A 19,646-nucleotide genomic window follows, 5' to 3' on the forward strand; every position below is an offset into this window, starting at 1 on the left:
AAAATCAATTTTCCGCTAACTTTTGACAAAAAATAAAATCTTCTATGAACTTACCATACTCCTAACGGAATACCTTGGGGTGTCTTCTTTCTAAAATGGGGTCATTTGTGGGGTTCCTATACTGCCCTGGCATTTTAGGGGCCCTAAACCGTAAGGAGTAGTCTGGAAATCAAATTCCGCAAAATGACCTGTGAAATCCTAAAGATACTCATTGGACTTTGGGCCCTTTAGCGCAGTTAGGGTGCAAAAAAGTGCCACACATGTGGTATCGCCGTACTCGGGAGAAGTAGTACAATGTGTTTTGGGGTGTATTTTTACACATACCCATGCTGGGTGGGAGAAATAACTCTGTAAATGGACAATTGTGTGTAAAAAAATCAAAAGATTGTCATTTACAGAGGTATTTCTCCCACCCAGCATGGGTATGTGTAAAAATACACCCCAAAACACATTATACTACTTCTCCCGAGTTCGGCAATACCACATGTGTGGCACTTTTTTGCACCCTAACTGCGCTAAAGGGCCCAAAGTCCAATGAGTACCTTTAGGATTTCACAGGTCATTTTGCGGAATTTGATTTCCAGACTACTCCTCACGGTTTAGGGCCCCTAAAATGCCAGGGCAGTATAGGAACCCCACAAATGACCCCATTTTAGAAAGAAGACACCCCAAGGTATTCCGTTAGGAGTATGGTGAGTTCATAGAAGATTTTATTTTTTGTCACAAGTTAGTGGAAAATGACACTTTGTGAAAAAAACAATAAAAATCAATTTTCCGCTAACTTTTGACAAAAAATAAAATCTTCTATGAACTCACCATACTCCTAACGGAATACCTTGGGGTGTCTTCTTTCTAAAATGGGGTCATTTGTGGGGTTCCTATACTGCCCTGGCATTTTAGGGGCCCTAAACCGTAAGGAGTAGTCTGGAAATCAAATTCCGCAAAATGACCTGTGAAATCCTAAAGATACTCATTGGACTTTGGGCCCTTTAGCGCAGTTAGGGTGCAAAAAAGTGCCACACATGTGGTATCGCCGTACTCGGGAAAAGTAGTACAATGTGTTTTGGGGTGTATTTTTACACATACCCATGCTGGGTGGGAGAAATAGCTCTGTAAATGGACAATTGTGTGTAAAAAAATCAAAAGATTGTCATTTACAGAGGTATTTCTCCCACCCAGCATGGGTATGTGTAAAAATACACCCCAAACCACATTATACTACTTCTCCCGAGTACGGCGATACCACATGTGTGGCACTTTTTTGCACCCTAACTGCGCTAAGGGGCCCAGAGTCCAATGAGTACCTTTAGGCTTTACAGGGGTGCTCAAAATTTAGCACCCCGCCCACTTGCCAGGACAGTTAACAAACCCCACAAATGACCCCATTTTGGAAAGAATACACGCTAAGGTATTCCATGAGGGCCATGGTGAGTTCATAGAAAATTTTATTTTTTGTCACAAGTTAGCGGAAAATGACATTTTGTGAAAAAAAACAAAAAACCACAATTTCTGCTAACTTGTGACAAAAAATAAAACATTCTATGAACTCACCATGCACCTCACGGAATACTTTGGGGTGTCCTCTTTCCAAAATGGCATCATTCGTGGGGTCTGTCCTGGCATTTTAGGGTCTCTGCAATCATTACATGTATGGCCAGTATTAGGAGTTTCTGCTATACTCCTTATATTGGGCATAAGGGTAATGCACTGTGGGCTGAAAGGAAAAATGAACGTCAAACAATCAATCAATGTGGATGAAAAAATATCTGCCAAAAAATTTGAAAAAAAAAAAAAAAAAAAAAAAAAAAAAGAGAGGAGGAAGGCGTCTGCCAGGACATAGGAGCTGCCGCCCCAAAAATCCAAACCCACCAGCTCGTATGCCCTGGCAAACCTGATTTATCCATTCACACCGATCGATGTGGATGAACAAATCATTGCCAGAGTTCTTTTTTGATACAAAGTGTTTGCCAAAGCATATGAATCCCCAACACCACTCCTCGGCCCATATGCCTCGGCAAACGTATCTTTTTGACTGCGGAGGAGAAATCTCGTCCTGCAGCGCTGCATGCACCGACTTGTGTGTAAGCTGACAGACGCGCAATGTTCTGTCAGGATGCACCATCAGTGCTGCAGCTGATTGGTCAGTCTGGATAGAAAAAAAGAGAGAAGAAAAAAAGACAAAACAATACAAAAAGGAGGGGAAGGCGTCTGCCAGGACATAGGAGCTGCCGCCCCAAAAATCCAAACCCACCAGCTCGTATGCCCTGGCAAACCTGATTTATCCATTCACACCGATCGATGTGGATGAACAAATCATTGCCAGAGTTCTTTTTTGATACAAAGTGTTTGCCAAAGCATATGAATCCCCAACACCACTCCTCGGCCCATATGCCTCGGCAAACGTATCTTTTTGACTGCGGAGGAGAAATCTCGTCCTGCAGCGCTGCATGCACCGACTTGTGTGTAAGCTGACAGATAAGCAATGTTCTGTCAGGATGCACCATCAGTGCTGCAGCTGATTGGTCAGTCTGGATAGAAAAAAAGAGAGAAGAAAAAAAGACAAAACAATACAAAAAGGAGGGGAAGGCGTCTGCCAGGACATAGGAGCTGCCGCCCCAAAAATCCAAACCCACCAGCTCGTATGCCCTGGCAAACCTGATTTATCCATTCACACCGACCGATGTGGATGAACAAATCATGTGTAAGCTGCCCTGGCAAACCTGATTTATCCATTCACACCGATCGATGTGGATGAACAAATCATTGCCAGAGTTCTTTTTTGATACAAAGTGTTTGCCAAAGCATATGAATCCCCAACACCACTCCTCGGCCCATATGCCTCGGCAAACGTATCTTTTTGACTGCGGAGGAGAAATCTCGTCCTGCAGCGCTGCATGCACCGACTTGTGTGTAAGCTGAGTCCGAGTCCGACCGATGTGGATGAACAAATCATTGCCAGAGTTCTTTTTTGATACAAAGTGTTTGCCAAAGCATATGAATCCCCAACACCACTCCTCGGCCCATATGCCTCGGCAAACGTATCTTTTTGACTGCGGAGGAGAAATCTCGTCCTGCAGCGCTGCATGCACCGACTTGTGTGTAAGCTGACAGACGCGCAATGTTCTGTCAGGATGCACCATCAGTACTGCAGCTGGTTAGTCGTTCGCTCGGTCCACCTGGAAGGTTATTGGATGGAAAAAGAGAAAAAAAAATACAAAAAAACCCAAAAAACAAGCAAGCAGCAAAGCAATTACTTCATTAACATTAATAACCTTTGAACTTTTTTACTTAAAAACTTAACATTGCAAACCAAACATTAACTTCTTTGCTTACCTGTTTTTTGTTTTTTTTTGTTTTTTTTAACTTACCTCCCGAGGACAAACCTCTCCTCCCCCATGGAACAATGTGCGAAGTGCAAATCGCACAGAGTTGTGGCGAAATACATTACGCAATTTGTCCCAAGTGAAAGGAGAGGTTTCTGGCAGCCCTGTGTATTAGGGTCCCTGGAAACCCGATGTTTGGTTTCACACTGCATATTGACATATCCGGTGGGTCGAGCCCGCCGCACCGTATCGTCCAAAACAGACCTTCAGACAATACCACAAGAGTAGCATTCGGCCTAGTAATGGACTGCGTCGCCATAGACTAACATGACTTCCGGGCCGATCGATATTGCCACAGAAGCCACGCAGTAACGTAGGCATGCACTAGCGTTAAGTCAAGCACTTCCGGCGTAGGGGGGGACCGCAAAGTGTGACTTTTGCTAGGCATTTTGCCCCAACGCATCGCAGCAGTGTGAAATAGCACTGAGAGACCCTTGTGTGCCTACCGCTGTGTGTGGAGTTCCCTACTCTCTAATAGTGTACCTGCTCGTGGTACCTCTCAAAACACTCCCCTAGGCATAGGCCAGGCTGGTCAGGACAGGTGGGACAATAAACGGTGGTGTCACGCCTTATTCCAGCCCTGCTGCAGACACGACAGCGTTTTCTTCGGATTCGTTGACCTGGGGTAGTCGGAATTGGATAGGCGTAATGCCTTCCATGCAGCCGGCTAGTTGCATCTTGGGGTTGGGCCACGGCACCTCCTGGATACAGGAGTTCCATCATGATCTGTTTATTAAATTGAATAAACGATCCAGTTCTCCCAGCCTTACTGTAGAGAACAAAGCTGTTGTAAATTGCCAATTGAATGAGGTAAAGAGACACTTTTTTATACCAGCGTCTTGTTTTTCGGGAAACTAAATAGGGCGCTAACCTCTGGTCATTGAAGTCCACCCCTCCCATGTTAGTATTATACTCGTGGACGACAAGGGGTTTTTCAATGACCTCAGTTCGCCGTTGAATTTCAACTGTCGTGTCTGCGTGAATGGTGGACAGGAAGTAAACCTCCCTCTTGTCCTTCCATTTCACCGCGAGCAGGTCGTCAGCACACAAGGCGGCCCTCTGCCCCCGCTTAAGTCTGGTGGTAATGAGCCGTTGGGGGAAGCCCCGGCGACTAGGCCGCACGGTGCCACAGCATCGGATTTTTTCTATTTTTAAGTGCTGAAAGAGGGCCACACTTGTGTAATAATTGTCCACAAAAAGATGGTACCCCTTCTGGAACAAGGGTGACACCAAGTCCCACACAACCTTTCCACTGCTCCCCAGGTAGTCAGGGCATCCGACCGGCTCCAATTTGGAGTCTTTTCCCTCATAGACCCTAAAATAAGATGTATAGCCTGTGGCCCTTTCACAGAGCTTATACAGTTTCACCCCATACCGGGCGCGCTTGTTTGGGATGTACTGTTTGATGCGAAGGCGCCCGGTAAAGCGTATGAGGGACTCGTCTACGCAGATGTCCTGGTCAGGGGTATAAGCATCTGCAAATCTGGATGACAGGTGGTCTATGAGGGGTCGAATTTTGTGGAGCCGGTCAAAATCAGGGTGGTCACTTCGATGACAGGTTTCGTTGTCATTGAAGTGCAGGAAGCGCAGGATGTTCTCAAATCGTGTCCTGGACATGGCAGCAGAGTACAGGGGAACATGATGTGCTGGGTCCGTAGACCAATAAGACCGCAACACATTCTGCTTTACTAGTCCCGTGTGAAGGAGAAGGCCCAAAAAAATTTTCATTTCGGAAACTTGGACTGGTTTCCACCGAAAAGGCTGGGCAAGGAACTTTTCCGGATTGGCGGTTATATATTGTGTGGCCTTACGGTTGGTCTCTGCCACAATTAAGTCCAAGAGATCCTGGGTGAAGAACAGATAGAAAAAGTCTAGGGCCGATCCTAGATTATCTGTCTCCACCTGGACTCCAGACTGGGCGGTGAAAGGGGGAAGTACGGGTGCGGCGGAATCAGGGGATTGCCAATTTGGGTTTGCCAGCACCTCTGGTAAATTAGGGGTAGTACGGGCCCGTCTTCTTGGTGGCTGCGACTGGGATCTTACTGCACGTGCCACCGAACCAGTTTCAACTTCCATGCTGGTGCTCGCCACTTCACCAGGGTCTACGGAAGTACTGGTGCTAGGTCCAGGAGATGTTGTGCTGCTGGTGCCTGCCCCACCATGAAATCTCAGACCAGCACGAACACCACTCTGCTGCCCTTGAGGCTGATCCTGCGCCACCTGCGGTCCAACAACATGGGGTGTGGTACGCCTGGCTTTAGCCGGGACCTCAACCTCATCATCACTATCGGTCAGTGAGCCACTGCTCAATTCAGGTTCAAACTCTGACCCGGAAGATTCATCAAATGAGGCGTCCCAATCGTCCTCATCCGACTGGGCCATGTACCTGAGAACCTCATCATCGGAATACCCCTTTCTTGCCATGGTGGGCTGCTAAATTTAGGGGGTATTCCTCTGAGACTACCCAGAAAAAAAGAGCACCTACCTAGCAAAAGGGAGTATTTGAGAGGTAGAAAGCTGTGGTCACTGAGTTTTGATAAAAAAATAAATCAAAACTGAGGTTTACAGTGCCACAGCTATTGTACAGTGTTTTTTGCAGTGATCAGAAAAAAAATTCTGTCACTGCGGTGGGGCGGGCTGAACGCAAGTGCAGGCGAACGATCAGGCCTGATCGGGCAAACACTGCGTTTTTTTTGTGGATCCTAGTGACCCTAATAGATCTGACTGCGATCAGTAATGATCACTTACAGATACTATATAGTACCAATGTTGATTAGCGACAGTGATGACGCTAATTAGTGACTGTGGTGCAGTGGGCTGAGCACTAACTGACACTTACAAAGGGGCCTAGCTAACTGGCCTAACTGCTAACACTAGTGATACTAAAAAAGTGACAGTTTTCACTGATCACTGTTTTTAGATCACTAGGATAGTGACAGGGGGGTGGTGGTGAGTGGGGAATCAGAGGCAATCAGAAACAATCACAGGACAATCAAAGGCAATCGCAGGCAATCGCAGGCCAATCACAGGGCACTCAATTCACGGGACAATCAAAGGCAATCACGGGACAATCAAAGCCAATCACAGGCCAATCACGGGACAATCACGGGACAATCACGGGACAATCACGGGACAATCACGGGACAATCACGGGACAATCACGGGACAATCACGGGACAATCACGGGACAATCACGGGACAATCACGGGACAATCAAATACAATTACAGCACAATCAAATTGAATGTCAGCACAATGAAATTGAATGTCAGCACAATCAAATACAATGCACTGGGAAGGTGATTGGGGGGGGGGGGGAGGGGGGGGGGGGGTCTGAGGGCGATCAGAGGGTGTGGGGGGTTGACTAGGTGTCCGCACGGGGCAGACTGGGTCCTGATCTGGTGGGTGGCAGACACAGGGGGTGACGATAGGAGATCAGTGAGGGATTACAGGGGAGAATAGATGTAAACAATGCACTGGGGAGGTTATCAGCAGGGGGGGGGGCTGAGGGCAATCTGAGGGTCTGGGTGGGTGATCAGGTGCCCCCAAGGGACAGTTTAGGGTCTGCGCTGATGGGTGGTGGTGACAAGGGGTGATAGACAGGTGATAGATGGGTGATAGACAGGTGATCAGTGGGTAAGGCAGCTATATAACTGTATACAGCATACAGGGGGGTGGTCTGGGAGGGGGGTCTGGGGGGGATCTGAGGGTAGGGGGGGTGATCAGGGGACCCTAGGGGGCAGTTAGGGACCTAACCTAGAGGATAGCGTCCCTAGATAGTGACAGGGAGTGATTGATGGGTTTTTAGGTGGGTGGTGGGGTGCAGATACTGGTGTGCTGGGGTGGTCAGGGGGGGTTCTGAGGGCTGGGGTGGGCGATCGGGGGGTCTGTGTGGGGCAAAGTGTGATTTTTTTAGCACTTAGCTAATGGCTGCCGTCCTCTCTGATGGTCGCACGACGAGTGACCATCAGCGGAGGAGGCAGCCAGTATAATACACTTTGTTACCATAACAAAGTGTATTATACACTCTGATTGGCCGGATCGCGGAGGTTTGAAACCCGCCGGCGCTGCTGATTGGCCGGCGGGTTTCCGAGTAGGGTGGGCGGAGCCTATTGCCGGCGGCGATCGCGTCATTGATGACGCGATCGCCGCACAGCCGCCGCTGATGCCGCCCCCGCCGATGGGCGTATTGCGGTCGTTTGGGACCGGTCTTTGCCGCCGCCCATCGGCTGGGGGCGGTCGTTAAGTGGTTAAACACCAAGTGAACACCTGACTTATCTGGCTTTGCAAATTTGGCCTCATTGGCTATCCATGAGGCAATGCTCATGAAAAAATGCATTTGCTTTCGCATGCCAAACTATGCAGGGTCAAAAACCAACACCGCAAAGCGGTTGCCCTGCAGGAATTAGTTCATGCTTCATTAGCACTATCCAGGAGCGTCACGGGAGGCTTCCCAATGCCCCCATACAACCTGCCTGGAAACCACAGCGGCACCCCGGAGGAGGAGGCTGGGGGGGGGGGGGGGCGCAGGCTAAAGCGTAGCCAACGCCGGGGAGGGCCGTCCGCACCCGCCTCCTAAATTAAAAACAGGCACTTACCTTAACGTCCATTGCGCTCTGCTGCTGAGCATGACTTGGGTGCAACACATAAGAAAGGAGTGAAGCATGGGTCACTCCGAGCTTGTAAAGTTTTTTGGCAGTTGGATGGAGCAACTGCCATTCACACAGGCCCGGTGCACACCGAAACCAGCTAGCAGATCCGCAAAATGCTAGCAGATTTTTAAACGCTTTTTTTCTATTTTTATGAGGCGTTTTGCGGATTGCTGCTGCGGATTTCAGTGTACCATATTTCATATATTGTTACAGTAAAGCTCTTACTTCTGTAACAAAAACGCCTGCAAAACCGCTCTGATCTGCCGTTTTTCAGAGCAGTTTGCGTTTTTCCTATACTTAACATTGAGGCAGAAACGCCTCCGCAATCCAAAAAAATGCCTCACCCCGGGAGTATGCGTTTCTGCAAAACGCCTCCCGCTCTGGTGTGACCCACCCCATTGAAATTACCCTAGCGGCTGCAAAAACGCTCAGAAAGCCGCTCGGTGTGCCCAGCCCTAAGTGCTTTTGAAAATAGATTAAATCTTGAGGAACCCCCCGCCCCCTATGAGGAGATAAGCTGGTCTAAAACATGTCAGTTCTGTCAGATTTCTTCAACCTATTGTAAGTGACAGCAACACAAGTATGAGTATGATTATAAAGAACTAGTGACCTAAGCCTGTTTGAAAACGGGCTCTAGGTCTGTCATTACCGCGCGCGCTCCCGCCTGTCGCGTTCGCCCGCCCTGCGTACTGTCCCAGCGGCTGTCAGTGCTTGACATGCGCAGTAGCGCAAAGCACTGACATACGAACAGGACGCAGGGACACTTGAGGACTATTAGGCAGGATTGTATGTGTAGCACCGATAATTCATAGAACATTAGTAGCAAAGAAAAGAGTCATTTTTATTTTCAGCTATACAGTTTTTTGTTTTTTAAATAGCAGCATCATTCTCTAATATTTTGAGTTTACAGACTACGCTTATTTTAACTGGTTCGCGTTCCATCTTAGTAAGAAAGATAGATCGATCTATCGGGGGGGGGGGGGGGGGGGGGGGGAGGGGTTTCAGTACAATCTTGGCTTTCTTTAGGTAATATTTTACTCCCAAATCGGTTTTATGTTATAGTTATTTCATGCGGAAAAATTAGGCGTAAATGTAGAATATACCAATTTTTCTTCATTTTTCACATGACACGTCTCACACTTAAAAAAAAAAAAAAAAAACACAAACAAACCAATAAAAATGAATTCTTTGGCTCTTCCCAATAAAAACAATACCCCATATGCCAGATTTTATTGCTAGCCGAGCATGTGGTGGTCAGTTATTCCCAGCCTGAGCGTCTGTGGCGATCAAATGTGTTCGCTAGGGCGACAGTTCAGGGACCATAGACCTGTACAGATGCATCGCTAGGCAACAGCAGGGTGTTACATCTGTAGAGCATTGGGGCCCAAAACAGTCACCCTAGCAGTCGCGTCTGATTAAGGCAGCAGTAATTAATGGTTTATAAACAGGTATAGGTACTGCAGGTGTTAATAATGTAACAAAAAAAAACAAAAAAAACAAATCAACAACAACTTTATTTTATTGGGACCATGTTTTTTTTTTCTTTCTACTTTTACAACTTTCTTTTCCCCAACTTTATTGAACGATTGTTGCTATTATCTAGCAGCAATCATTCACAAGACTGCACGCGCATGAGGAGCTTTAATCAGCCGCCATGGCGCAGTGCGATCGACCATGAGAATGTAGCTCAAAGGACAACTGTAACAATAGGGATATGTAGGCAGCCATATTTCCTTTTATTGTAAGAGTGAACAGAGGCGCCAGCAGGATAAAAGGTTCTAAAAGGCTTAAAATCCCTCAGGGAGGTGGTGGTGGATAGAGATGTTGCGAACTGTTCGCTCGGCGAACATCTCTGGGGCTTTTACTACTTCCGGGTCGCTCTGACCCGGAGTAGTACGCCTGCGCTGCCCGGCAAAGCGCGTCCTAGATCGCGCTCCTGTTGCCGGGCACTCTCTGCGCATGACGTCGTTCATGACGTCACGCACATGCGCAGAGAGTGCCCGGCAACAGGAGCGCGATCTAGGACGCGCTTTGCCGGGCAGCGCAGGCGTACTACTCCGGGTCAGAGCGACCCGGAAGTAGTAAAAGCCCCATGCTTTCAGAGATGTTCGCCAGCGAACGGTTCGGGAACCGTTCGCTACATCTCTAGTGGTGGACTCACCTTCCCGAAGCAGACAAGATACCGTCAGTTTTATGACAACAGGTTTATTAATATACTCCAAAACAAACAGTGCAACGCGTTTCACGGGTATGTTCCTGCTTCCTCAGGCAATAAACAGATAGGAGTACACTTCGGGGAGGCGAGTCCACCACCACCTCCTGAGGGATTTTAAGCCTTTTAGAACCTTTTATCCTGCTGACGCCTCTGTTCACTCTTACATTATCAATATTCACCTCTGGTGGAGGGGTGTTGCTCCTTATTTCCTTATCTACAGAGAGCGACTTAATCCTGAGTGAGGACAGGCCTAATCTCCTCAACTGCCTATACAGTGGTTACCTAGGAGGTAACCCACGTTTGTGAGTATATACATTATATACTGTTCATTTCCAACCCTTTGTTTTGCATACTACACTATATTGGGCTCTCGGTATTTCTTTTGTCTTTATCATATTTCCTTTTAAGCAAGATCAGTTGCCTGGCAGTCCTTGCGATCCTTTACTTCTAATACTTTTAGCCATAGCCCCTGAACAAGCATGCAGCAGATCAGGCGTTTCTGGCATTAATGTCAGATCTGACGAGATTAGCTGCATGCTTGTTCCTGGTGTTGTTCAGATACTACTGCAGCCAAATAGATCAGCAGGACTGCCAAGCAACTGGTATTGTTTAAAAGGAAAAACATATGGAAGCCTCCATATTCTTCTCACTACAGTTATCCTTTAACCACTTAAGGTCCACAAGCTCCCCCTCCCCCCAGTGACCAGGCTATTTTTTTACAAGTCAGTGCTGTGCAGCTTTAAGAGCTCGCTGCAGAACCATAAAACTTGGCACACAAACAGATCCCCCTGACCCTTTTTCTGCCCACCAACAGTCATACTGTTGGTGGGCTCTGATGCTATGTTGGTGGGCTCAGATTGTTGCTGCGATTAGTATTTTTTTTTTAATTTTTTTTAAATAAAATCGTTGTTCTAAAAAAAAAAAAAAAAAAAAAAAAACAAGACATTGGCCTCAATTCACTACAATCATGCTGGAGATAATAAAGCAAGAGAAAACTTACCTCCACACAGTGAGAGAGTTATCTTATCTCTTCATTCCTTATGTTACCTCTTCTGTAGTTAATTTACCTCCTCTGTAGTTATTTTCACACGCAGCTAATTAACAGCCTGTCTTTAACTCTGGAGTTATTTTAACCACTTTACCCCCGCGCGTACGTATTTCTCCGCCCCTTTTTCCATCCTTTAACAACCAGGGACGGAGAAACACGTACTTTCTGCGTTCCCGACGCTGCCCGCGCTCCCGCTCGTAAACACGCCGCCCGCCGCTAGTAAACACGCCGCCGCCCGCTCGCCCAGAGATCAATGAACGGGAAAATCCATTCCCGTTCGTTGATCTAAGCCCCGCAATGATCAGCTGCTCTCCTATGGGCAGCGCGATCATTGTGAGAAAAAACTCACGTGTCCAGCCTCCTTATACTTCCTCCAAGCTTCCGGAAGGAAGCTTGGAGGTCGCATTAAAACAAAAAGTTACTGTGGCCATCTTGTGGCCAAATAGTAAACTACACCCTACACATTTTTCACATACAAATAAATGACTTTTACATATAAAATTAACTCATTACCTCCCACACTCCATTTTTTTCTTTTTTGTAATTAAAAAAAAATTAAATTTACAATTAAAAAAAATACATAAATAGTTACCTTAGGGACTGAACTTTTTAAATATTTATGTCAAGAGGGTATAACACTGTTACTTTATAAACTACGGGCTTGTAATTAGGGATGGACGCAAAAATGAAAAAAATGCACCTTTATTTCCAAATAAAATATTGGCGCCAAACATTGTGATAGGGACATAATTTAAATGGTTTTATAACCGGGACAAAAGGGCAAATACGTTTCATGGGTTTTAATTACAGTAGCATGCATTATTTAAAAACTATAATGGCCGAAAACTGAAAAATAATTATTTTTTTCCCCACATTTTTCCTATTTTCCCATTAAAACACATTTAGAAAAAAATAATTCTTGGCATAATGTCCCACCTAAAGAAAGCCTAATTGGTGGCGGAAAAAACAAGATATAGTTCATTTCATTGCGATAAGTAATGATAAAGTTATAGACGAATGAATGGAAGGAGCGCTGAAAGGTGAAAATTGCTCTGGTGCTCAGGGGGTAAAACCCCTCAGTGGTGAAGTGGTTAAGGATTGGAGAGTTAATTTAAAGACAGAAGAGTTAACTTTAGGCTTGCCTGAGGTAAAAGGTTTCCTGAATACTACATGCCTTATCACCATGGTAACAACTCTAGAAGAGTTATTAAAGGCAGGAGATAAGTTTAGTGAATTGAGGCCATTTTCTTTACAACTTCTTCCTCCTCATACCCCCCCTCCCGACAGCCAATCCCAGCGATCGTCTCTCATAGGCATCAGCCTATGAGAGTGATTGCTCTGTAGGCCACTGCAGGGGACAGCCGAGTGACAGGGCTCTCCCCAGTACAGCGCTGCAGTAGATCGCAGCGCTGTACAAAGAAAACAAACGATCGCCGCTGGCAGACTGTTGATGGAGCTCTGCTCCGTCACCCAATCGGCGATGCGCACACAACGACATGCGCGATCCCCACCCTTGACGACTTTTGGCGTCACGCGGTCCTGGGGCTACCACCTTCCCGACGCCTATCGGCGTTAGGCGATCGGGTAGGGGTTTTAAGCTACATGCTGGGGAAGAGGGATAAAACCTGCATACAGCCAATGACTTGACTCTGGCTGCTATCACACCACCTGGATATTGCACCTTTTTTAGCCTTCCAGAGTACGACCCCGTGCATCTGTCCACACACTCCAATCCGGGCCACTTGCTGAAGACATTCCCTGGGAAGGGCCATCACACACTCATTAAGGGCCTTGATTATCTTCCCCACATCTTGTTCTCTACCCTGAAAACAAAGAAGATTACAGGTGAAATGATGTCGCGGACATTCCTGCTACAAACTGTATTTTTCCTGTTGAAAAGCTATTACTTTTAAATATAATTGGCAAGACAAATAACATTTATATTGCGCTTTTCTTCTGGCAGACTCAAAGAACTTGAGCTGCAGCCACTAGGGAGCATTCTATAGGCAGTATAAGGGCTGGTTCAGACGGACGTTTGGAGGCGTCGCGTTCGTTGGCGTCGCGGCGGCAATGCGTTTCTGGCTTTCGGGAGCGTTCGGATGCGGTCGCGTTTTTTCTTCCCGTAGGGGAACATTACCCGTCGCGGTTAACCGCCCCTGGAAGCTACATGTAGCTTCCAGGGGCTCCTTGAACGCCAGGGAAAATCAGGACCTGAACGCCGCGTTCGTGTAAACGCGCGTAAAAGCTTGGTACAAACGCTCCCATTCACTTGAATGGGAGCGTTTAACGCCAAGCTCCAAGCGCTGGCGGTAAGCGCTGCACAAACGTCCGTCTGAACCAGCTCTAAGTGTTAGGGAGTCTTGCCCAGGCACTCCTTACACAATAGGTGCTGGCTTAAGCTGGCCATACACTGGCCTGATTTGCCGCCGTTTCGACAGCAGATTCGATCACTGGGATCGAATCTGCTGCCAATCGTTCGCGCTACACGCCGAATTTCAATCCATTCCGTCCGATCCCGTCGATCGCGCCATGAGGAAAATAACCGTCGATCGCCCGTGGGTAAAGAGCGCATCGCTAGCGGCGTTCGAAGTGCCCGACGACCGACGCAATAGAGCTGCAATACATTACCTGCTCCACCGGCGCGACTCCCGGGTCTCCGCTCTGGTCTGGTCTCCGGCATGCTTCCCTTCTTCCTGTCCCGGCAGGAAGTTTAAACAGTAGAGGGCACTCTACTGTTTAAACTAACCCCAGACAGGAAGAAGGGAAGCATGTCGGAGATCAGACCGGAGAAGAAGAGGGAGACCCGGGAGTCGCGCCGGTGGAGCAGGTAATGTATGCGGGATGGGGGGGAAGCGGGGGCAGCACCACCACAGATTGTGAACAGTTTCAGGTTGAAATCGGTTCACAATCTGTTTGCAGTAAAGGTAGCCATACGATCCCTCTCTGATCAGATTCGATCAGATAGGGATCTGTCTGTTGGTCGAATCTGATGGCAAATCGACCAGTGTATGGCTACCTTACTGAACAGGAAGAGACGAGATTTGAGCCCTGGTCTCCTGTGTCAGAGGCGGAGCCACTACACTATCCAGCCACTGCTGATTGGTCAATCTTTTTTACAGTGTTCCTGTGCTCACTTGCAACATTCTAATCTTCCAGTATATGGGAAAAGCAGGCAGTAGGAGGTTGTATCCAAGTCCATACCTTACTGCCCATCTATCAGTAATCAGCATGCTGTGGGGTCTATCCTAAAGTACCACTATTGCAAAAAATTGTAACATTTAAAATTTGTGTGAACATATACAAAGAAGAAGTATTTTTCTTTCTAGAGTAAAATGAGCCATAAATTACTCTTCTCGTATGTTGCTATCACTAACAGTAGGTAGTAGAAATCTGACAGAACCAACGGGTTGTAGGGCCTGTTTCCACTTGTTCGGCTTCAGCGCCAAATCCTCAGAGTTTCCCCGCAGGCAAATTGCGCGGGGAAACTCTGCCATAGGGAACAATGGCACCGCCAGCCGAATCGCTTGCGTTAGTACAGCGCTGCTGCCCCCCCCCCCCTTTTATTCCCACCAACAGAGTTCTCTGTGTGTGGAGTCTGATCGCCGCCCCAGTGTTTTTTTGTTTTGCAAATATTTGTTAATTTTTTTTTTTATTAAATCTGCCCATTTTTGTTTTTTCCCTTTTCAGCCGATCGCTCTCTAGTGTCCCAGGGGGACAGTTGTGTCACACGGCTGTCCCTAGTACAGCGCTGCTGCAGATCGCAGCGCTGTATTATGTTTACAGACGGCGGTTTCGCGGTTTAATAGTCTCTGACCGGCTCCGCCTAACAAGCAGGAGATGCGCGCGCAGCCTGCACGCAATCTCCTGCAAGCTGAAGCCCCAGGACTTTACGTCGGCGTTAGGCGGTTCTGGTGCTGCCGCCGTGGCAACTCCCATCGGCAACAAGTTAAAGGGCACCGTAAATAATAACAAAACCCCACACATGGGGGGGGGGGGGGTTACTCCCTTTTACTTACCAGTTCACCACTTAAAAGAAGTCATCAGGGTAAAAATGTAAAATGAGTGGTACTTACCGGGGGCTTCCTCCAGCCCCAAGCTCCCAGCATGTCCCTCGCTGCAGCTCTCCCTTCAGCCATTGGCCGCAGCACCGTCCTGGTCCCCGGGCGATGAGGTCAGCCTGTACTGCTCCTGCGCGAGCGGCGCTGTCAATCACCGCCACGTGAGCCGGAGCAATCATCGCCACATGGGCCGGAGCGGACTGCGCAGACCGCTCCGGCCCACGTGGCGGTGATTGACAGTGCCGCTCGCGCAGGCGCAGTACAGAGTGACCTGGAGGTCACTCTGACATCATCGCCGGGGACCGGGACGGAACTGCGGCGAACGGCTGCGGGGAGGGACGTCCTAGGAGCTTGGAACTGATGACTCCTTTAAGGCTAGGTTTACAGTGGGACGTTACATTGTGATGTGATGTTAAAGTCGCAATGCAGCATTACAAAGCAAAAAATAAAAGTGGTAACGCAAATTAACGATGCGTTACTATGGCATGCAGTTGATACAGTGGAGCATACAGGCAATGAAAATTATGCTTCTCTGTATCTGTTAAATGCATTTAGAAGAAACGCACTGCAGCAGTGCCTTACCATGGAGCAACATTTACAAGCTGACTTTGGCCTAGTGCACGCCAGAGCGGTTCTGCTGCGGTTTGCGATCCGCTTGCGGGTGCGGATCCGCTTGGGTAATGTATTTCAGGGGGTTGGTGAACACCAGAGCGGGAGGCGTTTTGCAGAAACGCATACTCCCGGGCTGCTGCAGATTTTGGATTGCGGATGCGTTTCTGCCTCAATGTTAAGTATAGCAAAAACGCAAACCGCTCTGAAAAACGGAACTTCAGACCGGTTTGCCAGGCGTTTTTTGTTACAGTAGCTGTTCAGTAACAGCTTTACTGTAACAATACATGAAATCTACTACACCAAAAACGCTTCACAAAACCGCAAAATGCTAGCTGAAACGCTACATAAAAATAAGAAAAAGCGTTTCAAAATCTGCTAGCATTTTGCGGATCTGCTAGCGGTTTTTGGTGTGCACCAGGCCTTTAAAGGAGTTCTTTCGCGAAAAAAGTAGGCAGTTAAAAAAATGTGACAGATGACAGGTTTTGGGCCAGTCCATCTTTTTAAGGGGGATTCTCGGGGCTTTCTTTGTTTTCAACAGCATTTCCTGAACAGTTGCAAAATCTAACTGACATAATAGTGTGCAAGTGATGAGGGAGGCCGGCTGGGATCTTGCTATTTTGGCAGTTAAACTGTTGTTCAGGAAATGCTGTTGAAAACAAAGAAAGCCCTGAGAATCCCCCTTAAAAAGATGGACTGGCCCAAAACCTGTCATCTGTCACATTTTTTAACTGCCTACTTTTTTCGCGAAAGAACCCCTTTAAGGGTTTTTTCCCCTTATGGACCAGATCAATCTCCAATGTAGGTGTAATTTTACTATTTAGCCACTAGATATCCCCCCCCCCACTTTATTCCTCCTGTGTACTGTGAACAGTACACAGGAATTACATACATTCTGCTTTACTCTCGCTTTTGTCAATGACCACCAGCAGCTCATTGATGCCGGCAATCATTGATCTCAGGCACTTTGATCGGTCGCATGTATGAATCGGACATGCTGCAAGATGTTGCACCGTCGTGATCAGGGCCGGATTTGTACTTTTTACCGCCCAAGGCCCACTATCACCAACCGCCCCCGGACAGAGAGCATTCTAAGCTCCCCTACCCCTCAATGTGGCAGGGATTACATTATAAACTCCTCTGTGGACAGTTAGTGACATGGTGGCAGAGATCAGATTGTAAACTCCTCGGTGAGCAACACATTCAGTGAATGACAGGCAGCCCAGAGGCCTTTGTAAGTTCCCATTTGCTGCCCCTTAATGCCCTAATGCTAGACCCAGTCATTGGTAGCCGCCCGCCGCTATGCAGTAACCCTGAGAAGCAGGCCCACTGCGAACCAGGTGTGGCTGCAAATGTGTTCTGATTGTAGCACAGCCAGCATCAGGAATAGTGTGGTCGGGCACTCATACGACCACTACAAATATTGAGCAGGCTAACTGCCAGTGCCAGCCACAGCCCGCCCCTTGCTTTCCAGGTGCCCTAGGCCATGGCCTATGTGGCCTTGCCTGAAATCCGGCCATGGTCGTGATCAATCGGGTGCACGGCAGTAACGGTGAGTGATAGCGGGATGAGTGATGAACAAAACTCCAGATGCTGCCCCCCCCCCCCCCATTTTAAAACTGTGCTCCCATGTGTGCATTTATACATTACCTGTCCTGTGGCGCCCACCCGCGGTGCCCATCCGCCATTTACCACTTCTTTCTCTTGCATTGGCTGGATAGTGTAACGGTTAAGGGCTCTGCCTCTGACCCAGGAGACCTGGGTTCGAATCTTGGCTCTGCCTGTTCAGTAGGGCAGCACTTATTCAGTAGGAGACCTTAGGCAAGTCCCCCTAACACTGCTACTGCCTATAAAGCGTGTCCTAGTGGCTGCTGCTCTGGCGCTTTGAGTCTGCCAGGAGAAAAGCGCAATATAAATGTTATTTGTCTAGTCTTTGTCTTGCATTTGCCCATCACACGCCACCAGCATATAGCACGTGGTGCTTGTGACTTTACACGCCGCTGGCATTTAGTGTGTGGCTTGTGTGAAGGGCAAGTGGAGGACCAGGAAGCGGGCGGTGGCCGACATAGATCAGGTAACTTTTAAACAGCTCTTTGTCGGCAATCCAGCCATAATTCTAAGTTGATGCAAATATTATGCTAATAATTTTCACGAGTGCACGCCCCTGGCTCGTCATTACAATGGTCGCCATAAGTGTCCTGTGCATGCGGCGTTATTCTTTAGAGGACAGCACAGGACACTTACGGCGACCGGCAAGATGACGCGCCACTTCACCCCGAAGTCGCTGGATTACCAAAGCCGCCAGCGGGACCTCATGCACTACAAGGGGCTGGAGGAAGCCCCAGGCAAGTCCAGATTTCCTTTTTTTGCACTGCCCTTTAATTCCCTGGACACTGACATCCTGCAGGTACTCGGCATGTAACGGTTTATTCATTACTGAGACCAGGACAAAGGTCATGTCTGCCTGAGATCTACAGGGCAAAGATCACCCAGAACCTAAATGTACAGGTGAAGCTCGAAAAATGAGAACTTGTGTAAAAGTCCATTTACTTCAGTAATTCAACTGAAAAAGGTGAAACTAATAGAAGAAATAGAAAGCTTTTGCTGGTGTTTTGGATGAATTAGCTGAGTAGTAGAGTCTGACACTTTTAGCCTAGAATATTGAACATTGTCACAATATTCTAATGGTCCAAGATTTTGATTTTGGGGTTTTCGTAAGCTCATATATTAATTTCACCTTTTAAGTTGAATTATTGAAATAAATGGACTTTTGCATGATCTTCTAATTTTCCCGTATTCACCTGTAGAAGAACTGCAGACATATGTAGCAGATATTGAAGAAGAACTACAATGTAGCAGCTATTGAACTACAAGTCCCAGCGAACACATAGGTCAGCTGTAGAAGAACTACAAGTCCCAGCAAACACATAGGTCAGCTGTAGAAGAACTACAAGTCCCAGCAAACACATGGGGCTGTTATAGAAGAACTACAAGTCCCAGCAGACGCATGGGACAGCTATTACAAGTCCCAGCAGACACATGGGACACCTGTAGAAAAACTACAAGTCCAAGCAGACAAGAGGCAGCTATAAAACTACTAGTCCCAGCAGCCAAATTGGGCAGCTGTAGAATAACTACAAGTCCCAGCAAACACATACAGATGTAATAACTACTATACTATAAGTCCCAGCAAACACAAGGAGCAGCTGTAGAACTACAAGTCCCAGCAGACACAAGGAGCAGCTATAGAACTACAAGTCCCAGCAGACACAAGGAGCAGCTGTAGAACTACAAGTCCCAGCAGACACAAGGAGCAGCTATAGAACTACAAGTCCCAGCAGATGCAAGGAGCAGCTGTAGAACTACAAGTCCCAGCAGATGCAAGGAGCAGCTGTAGAACTACAAGTCCCAGCAGATGCAAGGAGCAGCTGTAGAACTACAAGTCCCAGCAGATGCAAGGAGCAGCTGTAGAACTACAAGTCCCAGCAGATGCAAGGAGCAGCTGTAGAACTACAAGTCCCAGCAGATGCAAGGAGCAGCTGTAGAACTACAAGTCCCAGCAGATGCAAGGAGCAGCTGTAGAACTACAAGTCCCAGCAGACAAAAGGAGCAGCTATAGAACTACAAGTCCCAGCAGACACACGGGGCAGCTGTAGATCTACAAGTCCCAGCAGACACACGG

At 47.6% G+C, this 19,646-nt stretch overlaps 1 protein-coding gene across 1 annotated transcript in view; it reads right to left on the reverse strand.

Moving 5' to 3' along the window:
* The window catches only part of SHPK (sedoheptulokinase), a 55,622-nt gene that overhangs the window by 34,286 nt on the left and 1,690 nt on the right, over window positions 1–19,646 (reverse strand). The window contains exon 2 of the mRNA XM_068270715.1: window positions 12,979–13,120. Within this exon, the coding sequence (XP_068126816.1) occupies window positions 12,979–13,120 (142 nt within the window). The remainder of the gene's footprint in view (window positions 1–12,978; window positions 13,121–19,646) is intronic.

This window comes from Hyperolius riggenbachi, chromosome 2 (assembly GCF_040937935.1).
Source record: "Hyperolius riggenbachi isolate aHypRig1 chromosome 2, aHypRig1.pri, whole genome shotgun sequence".
Classification (NCBI taxonomy): domain Eukaryota; kingdom Metazoa; phylum Chordata; class Amphibia; order Anura; family Hyperoliidae; genus Hyperolius; species Hyperolius riggenbachi.